Raw genomic sequence first — 15,520 nt, forward strand, 5'->3', positions numbered from 1 at the left:
ATGGTTAGGTTAAGATTTGAATTGGATAGAAAGAATGAAAAAGAATGAAAATGTATAGATTGGAGGGATAGAGAATGCTGAAATAATTGTTGGGTACGTAGCGATAATTATTGATTGCTAAAAAAAAGGAGGACAAAAAATGGTAATTTAAATAAAATTTGAAACATGAACAATGCAACGTAACAGTCTGTGATATTTAAAAGTAATTTTGCTACGGAAACGCTGCAGGAGATTGGTAACACCCAATTATTACCTGCCACGTATCTTTAAATTAGTGATGGAATGGAAGGGAATTGAATCGCCATGTTGGATTTTGACTGAATATTCTCTATTTATTTGATTCCACATTAACAAATATATATATATATACATTATTCCCTAAATACTTGATAACTACGGCCACCACTCACCATTTCGTGAAAATCCTGAAACCACGGTTGCCGGACACCAACGACGCCGCAATTCTTTTCTCTCTTTCCACCATGGCCACTTCTGGGTTTCTTCTGTACCTTCTTTCTGCCTCTTCAATCGCCGTTCTCTCTCTTCTCTACCTCTCTGACTCTTCTTCTTCTTCTTCTTCCTCCACCACCGCCCTTTCCGCCTCTCTCTCCACCGACAAGACCTGGCCGGTCCGTTCTTCCCTCTTTTCTTTTCCCTTTTCATTAATGTGCACGTGGGTTCTCAACTTTTTTTTTTTTTTTCTGTTGAAGGATTTGGAGCCGAGTTGGAGACTTGTGGCGGCGACGGTGATCGGATTTCTCGGCTCCGCTTGCGGAACCGTTGGAGGAGTCGGCGGCGGCGGCATTTTTGTCCCTATGCTTACGTTGATTATTGGGTTTGACACCAAATCTGCTGCTGCCATTTCCAAATGTATTTGCTTGCTTTTTTAAATCCAAAATCCGCCGAATAGTTTTCCTTTGAATTGAAGAAAATTCTTATAATTAATGGCATGTGTTTGTTTTGTTGTAGGTATGATAATGGGAGCTTCTACATCATCGGTTTGGTACAATTTAAGGGTGGCTCATCCGACGAAGGATGTGCCGATTATAGATCATGATTTGGCGTTGTTGTTTCAACCCATGTTGATGCTTGGAATCACCGTTGGTGTTTCCCTTAGCGTTGTTTTCCCCTACTGGCTTATCACTATTCTCATCATTATTCTCTTTATTGGTCTGCCATTTTCTCTTTCCTTTTTCTTTTCCCAAATCTCCAGATTTATGCATACTTATATGGGGTTTTGGTTGTTTGAATCAGGGACTTCCTCCAGGTCCTTCTTTAAGGGAATTGAGATGTGGAAAGAAGAAACTATTCTCAAGGTTTTCTAATAGTTTTCTCTATGTTCTTCTAATAATGTTTGGTTTTGTTTGGAGGTCATAATTTTCTCTTTGTTGGTTTTTTCCTTTTCCCCAGAAAGAATTTGCTAAACGATGTGAGACTGTTGTGAATTCTCATGGCGAACGTAAGTAAAATGGTTGTTTGAAGCCTTTGATAACTATTTTAACTTTTTAGCTAAGAGTTATATCGCCTTGTTTGACAATTCTTTTGGTTCGATTCGGATCATTTGAATTCTTGGCTAAATAATCAAAATGAATAGGATAAAAAGGAAAAGGTAACATGGAACTAGCTACGAAATTGTTAATGTATGTGTTTTTTTTGGTGGTTTTGCAGTATTGATTGATGTTGAGTATGACCCACTGATTCCCAAAGAACAGAAAACAGAACTGGTGGGGCTCAAACACCAATAATTTCTTTGACTTCATTGACTCACTGTTCATGCAAATGGAAAATCTGAATGAACTGAATGTTTTTGTTATATTTTGACCTCTTTTTTCTTTTCAGGAATTGATGTGCTTCAATCTAAGATGGAAAAGGACCTCCATTTTGTTTGCTGTTTGGATTTCTTTTCTCATACTTCAAGTTGTGAAGGTCTCTTTCTATATTTCTCTATGTTCCTTTCTTCTCTCTCAAAATTCATTTTTTTAATGTATATGGTCGATTGAACAATTATGCAGAATGATGTAGCAGCTTGTAGCATTTGGTATTGGGTCGTCTTCTTCTTGCAGGTTTGTATTATTTAAAACTTTAATCAATACCCCATTCGTTATTTGATTATTTCAATAGTCTTTTTAGGATCATACCAATGTTTAGAACAGTGTTTTCACTATAATGCAAATCAATGATTGGGAGAACAGTCAAATCTAATTTGGGATTGGAGAGTCCGAATCTTTCACTAATTCTGATCTATAACTTTTTTTTCTTTTTGCTGATTCTAAATTCACGGTGGGGGTCCTACGTCAAATTGGGAATCGAATTCCTAATTTTGGGAAGTGATTTTGCCATTAAAATTCCGAAGAATCTTACAATGATACCTAAATTTGTGCACCCCACCCTTCCATGATTCCTAGATTTATGCACCCCACTTTTTAGGGTTGCGTTTGATAATTTTGTTATTTTTTAGTTTTCTGTTTTTGGGAATTTTGCTCAATTACTAATGTTTTTCTCTTTTTAATTCTGTTTTGGAAATTTTGCTTCCGATGACCTTTGTGATTCTTAATCAAATTCTAAAAATAAAAAAAGAGTGTTTTTTCAAATGTAACTCTTTTATTGTCTCATTTTCTTAACCATTTAGTTTTTATTTTTGGAAAATTCAAATTTTATTAAAAAGAAAAGGATGATCATAGAAAATAAATACTTTACCAGCACAATTTTATTTTCAAAAAATAGAAAACCAAATAATTATCAAATAAAGGTCTTAGTTTCAAGACTTAGACTTGAATTTTGAAAATATTTGTAAGAGAGATAGGTAATAGAGCACATGTTTACTTTTTTCAAACGGATCATAATTTTCAATTTTTTGTTTCCTAAGATTTCAAACTAATTTTATTAATTGAAAGTATATTTAGGTGTAGATAACAAAATATTGAAAATAGTACCCGATTCCAACGGACTTCATTAACTAAACTGTGCTATTGTTGTTGTGAACTTGTATCAGTTCCCCATAGCAATTGTAGTGTTTGGGTATGAAGCAAGAAAGCTATACAAAGAACACAAGAAGAGGATGGAGGCAGGGAACTTGGAACAAATTTGTGAGGCTTCAATAGGATGGACTGGCTCACACCTTGCCTTTTGTGCACTTTGTGGCATTGTTGGAGGCACTGTTGGAGGCCTTTTGGGTTCTGGTGGTGGCTTTGTTTTAGGCCCTTTGCTCTTGGAAATTGGTGTTGTCCCTCAAGTTGCTAGTGCCACAGCAACTTTTGTTATGATGTTCTCCTCTTCCTTATCTGTTGTTGAATTCTACTTGCTCAACAGGTTTCCCATTCCATATGGTGGGTTCTCGTTTCCACTCTTAACACTCTCCAATCTCATTCAGATTCTATCGAATTATCCGTAAGCTCTTCTTTCTGAATCTGTTTGCAGCTCTGTATCTGACATCAGTGTCGGTTCTGGCTGGGTTCTGGGGACAGTTCTTTGTTAGAAAGTTGATCACCATTCTAAGGAGAGCCTCACTCATTGTGTTTATCCTCTCTGGTGTTATCTTTGCTAGTGCCATCACCATGGGTATGCATTTTCATTTAACCAAACATTTTGAAAGTTCAACAACTAAATCTAACTTGTGAGTTCACCTCGCTTTCAGGCATTGTTGGAGTAACGAAAAGTATAACCATGATACAGAACCATGAGTTCATGGGGTTCTTAGATTTCTGCAGCAGTGGGTGAATGAGATTTGATCACATAGGCAGAAAACAGTATAAAGGAATGAAGATTAGTGCAGGAAAAATAGCGTCTTCAATTTGTTAGTTGCTTTGCTGGTGATCTCAAGCTGAATCTGTTAGTGGCTTCGCTTGTGATGTCAAGCTGAGGAATTGGCCAACGCTTGTTGTCCAATACAATACCATGTTTGTGAAGAAAAAATAATAAGGTGATTGATTGATGACGGTTAGCTCTTCGCTGACAGCCTCATCGTACCTTCAAAATTATTTAAATGTTTCAAAAATTGTTTTATTGGGTTGTGGTTTTGGTTAGTTCTGTTAGCACCTCGCTAACAGCATCATCTGTAAATTTCACTCTATTGTCAGTAAAATGTCACAATGCAGTGTGTTCAATATTCTTTTGCTGCATCCTTTCTAAATTATTGTTACTAAAGTTAATTATCTAATGTCACATCAACATAAAGAAACAGTAAGCGAAACTTTGAAGACTAGAAATGACTTCATACTGAGCAGATTAAACTAGTTATTCCATATTAATTTATGTTTTTAAATATTATGATAACCTAACACCGAGCATTGTTCTTTAGTAATACTTTTTCCTTTCCTTAAACTTTGATATATATATATATAAGAAATCAATATACAAACCAATAAATCACATTGTATTGCAAAGCATGCTGACCCCACACTAGGCCACGTGAATACAAGGAATATATTTTTCTCTCTTTTTCTTTTAAATGGTAAAAAAGAAATTGTAAATTATTTTTGAACTGTAGGAATACCTAAACCAGTAAAACCACCCATCTGGATTCCACACTAGCCAAACTGCTACATCATTAAGCTTCATTAAAATAAACTTCATGTTTCACCACTTCCCAGCACAAGCGATGTGTTCATCCTTGTAATCACAAGTTTCTCACTCGGAGTTGCTGGAGCTTCGTTTCCCTACTGGTAAAGCAAGTCACTGCTTCACTCAGCTCTTTTGGAGTAGAATCCCAACCACCATTGCTAAATCCACACAAGAAAGATGAGGAGAAGCAGAGACCAACTTCAGGAATTGGCTTTGCTGATCTTGGACTTGAACTCATGGGAATCATTAGCTTGTTCAGAATCTGAACTAATGGCAATTTTTCTCATTCCAACCTCCATTGCCTCCATATCTTCATTCTCCATCTTATTCTCCTCAGAAGTCGAGGGATTCAGGGATGGTTCCAACAACCGAGGACCAGCGTTCATCCATGGATGAAGAAGGCATTCACCTGCAGAGGGTCGGTTTTCTGGAACAAAATCAAGAATTGGTACTAGAAATTCTGCCATTTGATTTGCATCTTGTTCGTTGAAATCATACTTCTCCATGAGAACTTTGTTTAATGGCCAGAAACGTAACCTCCGGATGTGCCTCAAATTTCCATATCGATTGAAGAAATCTCGAGAATAGCGACCTCCGAAAGCAATCTGAAAATGATGGACATCACAAAAGTGTGTGTGGTTATGCTAGCAGATAGTTTTTAAAAGGCTTCGAGGAACAATTGATTACCTTGCGCGGCATCATTCCAAGAAGTTCCATCATCAAAGCTAGGTGGTCCTGCGGCATAAGAATATATTGTTTTTAAAGCTTGAAAACCTTGGCAGGTATCTACAACTCATTAATAGGAAAGCAACTTCAGAAAAGTCTAAATCAGCATAAAGACAATATTTCAGCTACAAACACAGAAAATGACTATGACTGCATCGAGTATCAGATCACACCATTGATTAAATTACTTTTCTAACAATGATCAAGAAAGAATAAAATAAAGATTCAAAACAAATCTTCTTGAACACATTCAACAAAACAAGAGAATGAGATATCTTTTATGGACCGGTAGCTTTTTAAGCACAGAATTCAAGAATGGATCATTGCAAAAGAAAAGCCTAGCTAACCAAAAGGGATTAAGGTTTAAATGTATGCTTAGGCAAAGTATATGACAAAGTGGAAGAGTGTAAGAACGGGCAGCATCTCATGCCGAAATGGTATCTTTCATATTAGGACTAGTATGTTTTACTACATCGCTAAATTCTATCAGAAAACAGAAACAAACGTGTAAACAAAAGGCTCAAAGAAGGAAAGTCTTTCCTAATAGTTTTAGAATGTGTCCGAACCTCATCTCTGTCGAAGTTGTCTCCACTGTGAGGATCAAAGAGTACATCACCAGTTGCAAGCTCAAAACAAATGCATGCAAATGACCAAAGATCTGCTGATGTAGAGTATTTAGATCCAAGGATAACTTCTGGGCACCTATATTGTCTAGTCTGAATGTCATTTGTAAACTGTTTGTATGTCCAACATGCATTTCCAAAGTCAACCAGCTTGCAATTCAGATCCAACGAAGCCAATAACATTTTCTTTCTCAATCGACTCCCTTTCTTGGCAACTTGATTTTCTTCTCCGTCGCCCTTTGCACCATCAGCATCCAATGACCTGTTTGTTTTGAAAGAACTAGATTGTCTTTCCTCCGCTGCACCTGCACTCGACTTTGCATTTGGAGATGATTCAACAGTACCGGAAGTTTCTGGATTAGTCTCAGCCTCTGCAGTCATTTCCTTCTCCACACACCCCTGAGCAGCTTGCTTTGCCTTTCTTCGAATGTTTCTCTTATGGTGTTTAGTCAAATCTCCATTTGAAAATTTAATCTCTTTTGAAATCCCGGACTCAAATGTAGCCTTGTCCTTGTTAGTTGGAAGAATGAGAGGGATACCAGATTTTCTAGGATCCTTTGATGGGTCAATCATTGACAGTAACAAAATATTTTCAGGCTTCAAATCAGTATGTATAATAGAGAGCTGTTTATGCAAGTAATCTAAGCCAACCAATATATGAAAACATATCTCCTTAACCATATGAATTGGTAATCCACGGTAGTCAGTATACTTTATTAATGTCAACAGATTATCCCCCAAATACTCAAAAATCATACAAACATGCTGCCCATTAGGTCCTGAATGCTTGAAATGATCCAAAAGCTTCACCACACATTTTTTATCATCAGGGTCTCCCTCAGCAATCTGTTTCAAGATTGTAATCTCATCCATCGCTGCCTCAGTGTAGTGCTGAGCACTCTTCTGCACTTTGAGAGCTACATATCGCTGAACATCATAATATCAGTTTAAATACATAAAAAGCAACACCCAACCTCCCACCCCCAACCAAAAAAGAAAAAAACCCATCTTCTAATTTCTACTTGCAAACAAAGCAACATCCTACAAGAGCAAAATAAACTACCAGCATAGATTCAAAGCAGGTAATTAAAACAACAAGAAAAAGGGTTTTGTGTATTCATGTTGAACAGGGAGAATATGAATGCGAAAAGAGAAATGAGAAGGAGATAGAGTAATTACAGAGGATTGGGTGTCCCAGGCGAGCCATACGGTGGAGAAATGGCCCCAACCGAGCTTGCTCTGCACCACATATCTACCATTCTTGAAAGTATCGCCAATTCGAACAGCGTGGTAACCTCCACGCCGGTAGTCTTCACTACCCTCGTCGTCGGACGTGTAATCGCTGCTGTCGGTATGATCTTCCTCTTGGTTCTTAGTGTCCATGGCTGTCCTGAGCTGCCATGCGAGTTGAGGGGTCAACCAACTCCCAAAGAGTTCTGATTAGGTCGGAAAATTAAGGGGATTAAAAGAATAGAAGGGTTATTGAAGCAGATATGAAGGATTAAAAACGGGATTTTTGAAAAGCAGGGAAAGAGAGAAGATGGAGGTGGAGATAGGAATTATTGGAGAGTTTCTTCCTTTTGATTACCGAGAAGATGGGGACTTGGGAGCTCCTTTTCTTGTTGCTCCCTCTTTGTCAAATATTTCTCTCTCTTTTCTTTTCTTTCTCTCATTTCTTTTCTTTTTAAATAATTAATATATATATACATATATAGCAATTCACAGCCTGGATAAATCAAGTATTCATTTGCTCTAAAATACATAAACATTTTTTTCTCAATTAATATTGTTGATTTAATATGGTATCATTATGGGATGGTTCAAAAGATACAATCTACACCCTCCGTAATTTGTAAAAAAGAAATAGTTTCAATGTCTCGCATGACTGTTACATGATGGCAAAAGTTCATTTGAGGTGAGAAATGTAAAAGAACTCTGGTTTAGATTCAGAGATGTAGAGATTTGCCTTCATTTGCAATGTCTAAGTTAAACCATATCACTAAAAATAAACATGCTTTAATAGATATATTTTATAATTACAGAAAAAAGATAAATTTTATTTAGAGAGGCATATTCGCCACATTTAAATTTGTAATATATTTTCAAATGTTTAATTTTAAAAACAAGTTCACTTAAAAATAGATTTTAAAAAATTTTAAAAACACAAATAATAGTATTTGCAGCTGGCCAACCATAGTAGTGGACAAAGTTGGGTGATAGAAGTTGATGGTAGGTTTAGGCACAATATGATAAAAATGAGGCAAATGACTTTTGCTTATTTTCTATGATCACCATCGTGGCCAACGGCCTTCAATCACCATCATTATTGTTAATCAACATCGTATGACCTCTTCTATCAACTTTAATAACAACCAACGTTAGTAATCATAATTTCAAATCAATTTTTTTTTCTTTCCTCGACATCGAACCAATCAAGTTAAGTTTTATATTATTAGATAGATTTAATACTACCATACTAAGGTAGTGTAACAAATGTACATTTACTATGATTTGCTAACAGCAAACATGTATATATATATATCTCATCATAAAACACATGCAAAGTGGCTTATGGGGAGAAGAAAGGAATAATGTAGTTGCGAAATGATAAGCTTTTGGTGAAGTGTCATCATCATTCAAGAATGGGCTTTAAGAAATAGATAACTAAATGACACATCATCAACCATGGTGACAATAGAAATTATAACTAATATATGAATAAATGAGTATATTGAAGAGATGAATTAAAATATAAGATCATATATTTAAATCTTAAATACTTAAATTTTAAATATTATTTTTTATAAAAAAAAACCCAAACTCCCAATAGGCCTTGAGAAGGCTGGGCTCAAAAAGGAAGCGGACCAACATCTCGGCCCGTACATAGTAGAAGGCCCAGTGGCATTATGGTGATTAAATTACAATAAAGGGGTTATCAAACAAACCTCAAACTATACATATCGTTTCCCTCGATAGATTTAGTTTCTAGGGTTTCGGCGACCACGAAGAAACGGAGGAGTAACAACTGCAGCCGCCACCATGGTGTTGAAGTTAGTCTCTATGGCAGCTCTTTCTGATTCATAGTTGTATTGATTTCATTTAGTTTTCCGCACTCCTTTTAAGTTTCTTTCGTAATCGATGATTGCATCCATTATGGCGAAATAGAGGTGGATCAATGATACTATCTTTGAAACATATGGGTTCTTTCTTAGGTGAATTTGATATGTAGGTCAGTAGGCTCGTTACGATTGTTGGGTTTGAAGAAGTAGTGGCTTATACTGTGAGAATGTGATGACTTGTGGTGGTAGATATGCGTATTTCGTTATTGATTGATTCTGAAATGTAATCTGCTTTGGTAGGACCGAGCTTTGTCGATTCAGTGGTGCGAAGATATATCCCGGTAGAGGAATCAGATTTGTCCGTGCTGATTCACAGGTAATTAACCTGTCCAGCCACTGATTGAGTTGGAGTTGTAACTGGATAATTTTATTTCTCTCCTTTCTTTTGGTATGATTTTACCTGCTGTTTAAATTGTAATCTTGTTTGGATTCACTAGGTTTTCCTGTTTGCAAACTCCAAATGCAAGAGGTACTTCCATAACAGACTGAAGCCTTCTAAGCTCACCTGGACAGCAATGTACAGGAAGCAACATAAGAAGGTAAAAAAGGAATTTTAGTTCTGGGAATTTTATTTTTTGTGTATGTTTATAATATTCTGTCATATCGTGTTCTGTTTGCAACAGAGTGATTTGCACATTTAGATCATCATTTCTATGATATCATATCCTGTTTGATAGCTTTGGTTTTGGATGGGTAATTTTAAAACAAAACTATAGGTCTGTGTTAGATCATGATTTTTATCAAAATAGAGGTTTCTGTTTTGTGGAAACACATGCCTAATTATTTACTGTCTTATGCCTTGTTAACCATGATTTTTACTAGATGATTGGGAAATATTTAACGTTTCTTCTCTTTTTATTCGTGTAGGACATTGCTCAAGAGGCTGTAAAGAAGAGGAGACGTGCCACCAAAAAACCCTACTCAAGGTCCATTGTTGGTGCTACATTGGAGGTGATCCAAAAGAAGAGATCTGAGAAGCCTGAGGTTCGCGATGCTGCAAGGGAAGCAGCCCTCCGGTATGTGATTGTTCTAAGTTTGAAATATCATCTATTCTTTAGAAAGGCCAAATGTTGACATTTGATATTTATTAATCAGATATCTTGTGTTTTTCCTTGGGCTGCAGTGAAATTAAGGAGAGAATTAAGAAGACAAAGGATGAAAAGAAGGCAAAGAAAGCAGAAGTGATGGCCAAAACACAGAAGACACAGGGGAAGGGTAACGTTGGTAGGGGAGCTGCACCGAAAGGACCAAAGCTTGGCGGTGGCGGTGGAAAACGTTAAACTCTCTATGCTGTAAGCTAAGAAGAGTAGTAAGCTTTTGATTGTCTTTTGAATAGCAAGCCTGAGTAAAAGATAATGTTTGTTTATTTCCAAAATTTTGAATGGATCAATTATTGCATTTATGATGGTACCAATATCAGAGTTCTGCATTTTGTTTCCCTGTTAATTTGCATGATTATGAATGATAACTACTTGACTATGTTCAATAGGGACATGGTTCAAATTTCCATTAAAATTTTATTTGCTTACCTTTTGGATTCATGAAGTATGGATAGAGATTATTTAGGCAACACGGATAGCTGTTGAGCACTCGCATTTGAAGTTTTTGTTTCGAGATTTTGTTTCAACCTGTTTTCGGTTTAACTTTTTATTAAGTTTAAAGTCATTTTAGAAAAAAAAGGGAACGAATTAAAATGTTCCACAAATTTTTTAAAACTCTTTGACCCGTTTGGGGCATAGAGTTGGATAGATTATTCTAGTTTTGGTTATAATGGTGTGTGCATTGGGATGTGAAGTTTGGATAGATTATTATAGTTTTGGTTATAATGGTGTGTATTGGGTGTGAAGTATTTTAGTTTGATAAGTAAATATAAAATATGTAAAAATTATATTGGGTGTGAAGTATTTTAGTTTGATAAGTAAATATAAAATATGTAAAAATTATATTTGGGTGTGAAGTATTTTAGTTTGATAAGTAAATATAAAATATGTAAAAATTATTTTAGTTTGACAAGTAAATAGAAAATATTTTAAAAAAATATTAAACTATTTTAGTTTGATAAGTAAATAAAAAATATGTAAAAAATATTTTAGTTTGATAAATAATTGGGAGTGAACTATTTTAGTTTGATGAGTAAATAAAAGATAAGTAAAAAAATATTTTATTTGATAAGTAAATAGAAGATAAGTAAAAAAATATTTTATTTGATAAGTAAATAGAAAATGTCGTACAAAAAAATGATACATGTCAACTGTGATAAAAGCTTAGCTAAGGGATAAAAGCTTAGCTAAGGGGACTCTTGAACAGTTGGATGTGGGTATTAACTTTTAAATTGTCGGGGGTATTATAATTCTAGATAATGTCTTATGGGTATTAACTTTTAAATTTTCGTGGGTATTATAGTTTTAGATAATTTCTATTAAGACGGCTTTTAAATAGTTTAAATAAAAATTATCTAGAAACAAAAAGGAAGCGGGAGAATCAAAACATATAGAAATGGTAGGGAGTTCAAAGACCAAAATTGCTTATCATTTAACCTATGGTTTGTTTTCATATCAACACTCAGTTTATTTTAACCATCAGTTTATTTTCACTACATGACATGAAATGAGTTCTTGTACAATCTTTTATGTGATACATTTTTTTGTGGAAATTATGTGCAAGCCTTTTTTTTTTTTGGGTTATGTGGCAGTCAACAATTTTGTTTGGTTTATATTGGACGGAGAAGAGTTCAACTTTTATCAAGTGGATTTATGCTTCTATATTCTTATTTACTTCATGCTTTGTTTCCTTGTTGAAGCATAAAAATTCGCTTAGATATAAAGGTATAAACATCACACTGTTTGGTGCAGCGTAAATGAGTCTTTTCATTTAACTATTTTTCTTTTAACCATAACAGTTGATAGAGAATTAGGGTATCAATTCTCAAAACTATCAAGTCAGCTTAGCTAAGGATTGAGTTCCACAAGAATTGTTTCAAAATCAAAGCTTTTGAGACAAATAAGTCTCTTGCACACTATTTTACAATTCCATTGAGTGTTCCTCAAATATAATTTTACATAAATGGCAAATTTCAAGAACTTATTTTTTTGTGGAAATTAGAAAGACCATACTCGATTTATCATATTGTGTTCAATCAATCTAGAGAGAAAGACCTAAAGAGATCTGTCTCTTTATAAAATTCTAGTCACATTATTATAAAATTGTAATGATTATTAAATAAGGTGTAACCATTTTTTCTTAATTTTCTTGCCTTGGATGATTCATATCCGTGGTTTTAACCCAAACATTCTTTTGTGGGTGCATGATCAAACATTTGTGGCGTTCAACCTCACCAATGTGCCCAAAGTTCAGCCCAAGCTTAGTCTAAGTCTAACTTTCACACATATTCATATTGGATTAGATATGAATCGATTTTCTAAAAATTGGGTTGGTCTACGAGTTCCATTTTAAGCCATATTTGGATTGAGACCTATTCGAGGATAGACTTATCATGAACCAACCAAGTATGTGTTAAAAGTATTAGTATTATATTTTATATATTATAATATTCAACTTTTTAATGTTATTGATATAATGGATGTAAAGAACTGACTGAAAATATTTAAAAAATAGTAAAACTTATAAATAAATTCAAATCCTTAGAAGCTCGAGAGAACCCATTGTTGTTATTCCCTAATTTTGTGTGGTAAATTCACCTAATATATTCATCATTATTTCTTTGGTTCGGAGAGGAGAAGATTGGTAACCACATACCTATGTATTCAACGCACCTTTCACCTTTGTAAACATTATGATAAATATAACAAAATTTATCAATTATAGACTTTTATCAATGTCTATTATTGATAAACTTGTACAGTTTATCAGTAATAGATCACCAACTATATTGCTGATAAACTTTGCTATATTGTATGCTAATATCTTAATATGATTGTTATATTTTCAATCGTCTTAAAAATATTTATGTGTTGAACTTATTTTTGTAATTTATGTCTAATCATAATTTGCGCGTTGCTTGTTCAAGCCATAGTCTTTCAACTTTTTGGCTGAAATGTACAAGTTTGCTATGAGCTATGTCAAGTGAGCATAGTTTAAGTAGCATACAAGTGTTGTTAGTGACTACAAAATACTCGAATCCCCCTACTTGGCTACCTCCACTCCTCTTGTACTTTCTTCTCCTTACCCTTCATCTTCCTATCTCTCATTTTCAAGTTGGGTACTTCTTGTACTATATGATCGTTTATTGAAACCATTCCAATAAGTGAAGGCTGTCCCATAAAATTAAAGCCATTGTTAGCTCTATTATTAATGGAAAGTAACATGGCAATGTATGAATAAAGAAAATTTACAAATGAAAATAAAAAGGCTGAACTATTTGTATATCATTGGATGGTAACATAACAATGCATTTATAATTACGTTTGTACCTTCAAATTTCATGTACTTCAGAACCATCCTAACCAAGCAAAGGTTATTGTCAAATAAAAGGCCCCTGCCATCCATTATTATTGGAAAGTAAACATAGTTGGAAACTAACAAAACAATGTATACATTATTGCTTCCATTTATAAAACATTAAAATAAGCTATCCACTAAATAGTTTGTTTGAATTGACTTAAAAAATATTTTCAAAAAATACATTTTTACTTAAACTTGTGTGTTAAAATCCAAAATCCATTTTCGACTCTATGCAATATGACTGTTCACCCAAGTCAATTAACTCTTCTAATTGCTTTCAACCACTGTAAGAAAAATATATTGAAATCAATATATTGTGCTGTTAAGATAACTCCAATTTGTTATTTGACACACACTCTGAACGACTAAATGGAAGGTTTGTATTTTGTACTTTGTACTTCGTTGCTCCTCAAGATGGAAGAACAACCTTTCTTTTGTTTATCGATGTAACTAACACAGTTAATGAAATTATGTAACTTTCTGTTTTGGTCGATTGCTTGTGTAATAGCAGTAGCAATTTACGCTCAAAGTGGAGGTTTAAATACATGTTTAATTTAGTCCTAAAGCTTTTAGGATTGTATTTAAAAAGATGTCTTAAAATGTAAACAATAATGTCTATTGGGGTATATATTAGAACCTTTAATATATGGTGCCCTCTGATCATTTTGACTTTAAAAATTATAACATTCCTGTGTACATAGTATAAGTGTTATTTATTGTGTGCTGTGGTTGTGAATCCAAAATAGAATGATAAAACAAAATGTGAGCAAAGAAATTTTTTGAGACTGATAAAGTAAAAAAAAACAGACATCTTAATTTTCTGTACACACAAGGTTGTCAGTACTACAGTAACATGAAACTATTTTGGTAGCATAAGGTTATGTCACCCCATTTTTCAACTAGCATTAACGTGTTGTGTACCTTTGTTGGTTAGGACAAACAAAATTATATATAAAGAATTAGAAAAAAATTGTAAGTTAAATATATATATATACTTACTATACAGTTTAGGTTTTAGTTTTTTTAAGCTTACAATTTAGCCTAGGCTGCAGCCATGCATTTCACCTTCCCATAACTTATTTGGGAAGCTTTGGATGTATGTATATAACATGCACCTTAGGCCTAGCATTAGTAGTTCATATTCAAATCTTGGTCGTGAGTCCTTACAAATATATCAGAGCAGAACTTCCTCCAAGTAAGATACAATTCAAACTAAGGAGGAACCAAAGGAGCAGAACTTCTTCCAAGCAAGATACAATTCAAACTAAGGAGGAACCAAAGGAGAAGCTGGTATGCATATGTAAACCCTAAGTTTAGGAAGGGTTCGTGAATCAATCGAAATCATATATAAAAATTAGAGAGATTTTAAAAGAATATTAAAATGTGGGGTTAAGAAAGTCTTAAAAGAATTAAATGGTACAACAACTTATATATCAACAAGGTATACGCTCCATTTTAGTAGCTCAATTATAGATACTCCAAATTAAATGTGTATTTTATGGAGCAGTTCTTTTCTTTTGTTGATTTTGAAAGATTTTCATCGAATTAAATTTGTAGGTGTGACAAAAAATGCCGAAAGAATTCATATTAATTAGTGAGATAAGTGTTGGAAGCAAGAGGATGTAGTATATCTCTTTGTACATCCTATGACTACCTCTTTAGAGACTCACAACACTTGGCTTCTTTATTTGACACCTAAGAATTCTATACCAGTAACATATTCCAAGTTAGGAAGCATAACTCTAATACCAATTATTGATAATTTATCAAGGACAATGAACCTTCCACCTCCCCAGTGACACATTATATATCCATTTTTAAACCTTTTAAAATTATCCAAAAGATGATAGTCGTTCATACTTATGTAACTTATTTATCATAGATCTTTTTCTTCTTTAACTCATTCCCAAGACTTTGTTTGCATCTAACAATTTCATAAATATAAGTCCATAACTGGTACTTTCAATTCAAAATGTTGTATCTGAAAAAGGTTGCAAATAGAACCACATAGATTTATATTGACACACATGA

The 15,520-nt window shown here is 34.1% G+C and overlaps 3 protein-coding genes across 3 annotated transcripts; 2 read left to right on the forward strand and 1 right to left on the reverse strand.

Moving 5' to 3' along the window:
• Positions 1-372: 372 nt before the first annotated feature.
• On the forward strand, positions 373-4,118 carry LOC101206149 (sulfite exporter TauE/SafE family protein 4). The gene is made up of 11 exons (XM_004143324.3): positions 373-629; positions 711-870; positions 970-1,170; positions 1,255-1,316; positions 1,411-1,459; positions 1,669-1,724; positions 1,840-1,926; positions 2,013-2,063; positions 2,993-3,326; positions 3,418-3,558; positions 3,635-4,118. Exons 1-11 carry the CDS (start codon positions 483-485, stop codon positions 3,715-3,717), a joined length of 1,371 nt encoding a protein of 456 aa, XP_004143372.1. The 5' UTR covers positions 373-482; the 3' UTR covers positions 3,718-4,118.
• A 185-nt stretch (positions 4,119-4,303) lies between these two features.
• On the reverse strand, positions 4,304-7,573 carry LOC101206384 (SRSF protein kinase 1). The gene is made up of 4 exons (XM_011659380.2): positions 7,089-7,573; positions 5,853-6,836; positions 5,248-5,295; positions 4,304-5,165 (listed from the first exon to the last, which is right to left on the reverse strand). Exons 1-4 carry the CDS (start codon positions 7,290-7,292, stop codon positions 4,761-4,763), a joined length of 1,641 nt encoding a protein of 546 aa, XP_011657682.1. The 5' UTR covers positions 7,293-7,573; the 3' UTR covers positions 4,304-4,760.
• Positions 7,574-8,803: 1,230 nt separating this feature from the next.
• LOC101206866 (60S ribosomal protein L24) lies at positions 8,804-10,543 on the forward strand. The gene is made up of 5 exons (XM_004143247.3): positions 8,804-8,959; positions 9,269-9,344; positions 9,466-9,567; positions 9,896-10,044; positions 10,152-10,543. The coding sequence occupies exons 1-5, from the start codon at positions 8,949-8,951 to the stop codon at positions 10,306-10,308; spliced, it is 495 nt and encodes a 164-aa protein (XP_004143295.1). The 5' UTR covers positions 8,804-8,948; the 3' UTR covers positions 10,309-10,543.
• The last annotated feature ends 4,977 nt before the right edge of the window (positions 10,544-15,520 follow it).

The sequence above is a fragment of the Cucumis sativus genome, chromosome 6 (assembly GCF_000004075.3).
Source record: "Cucumis sativus cultivar 9930 chromosome 6, Cucumber_9930_V3, whole genome shotgun sequence".
In the NCBI taxonomy this organism is placed as follows: domain Eukaryota; kingdom Viridiplantae; phylum Streptophyta; class Magnoliopsida; order Cucurbitales; family Cucurbitaceae; genus Cucumis; species Cucumis sativus.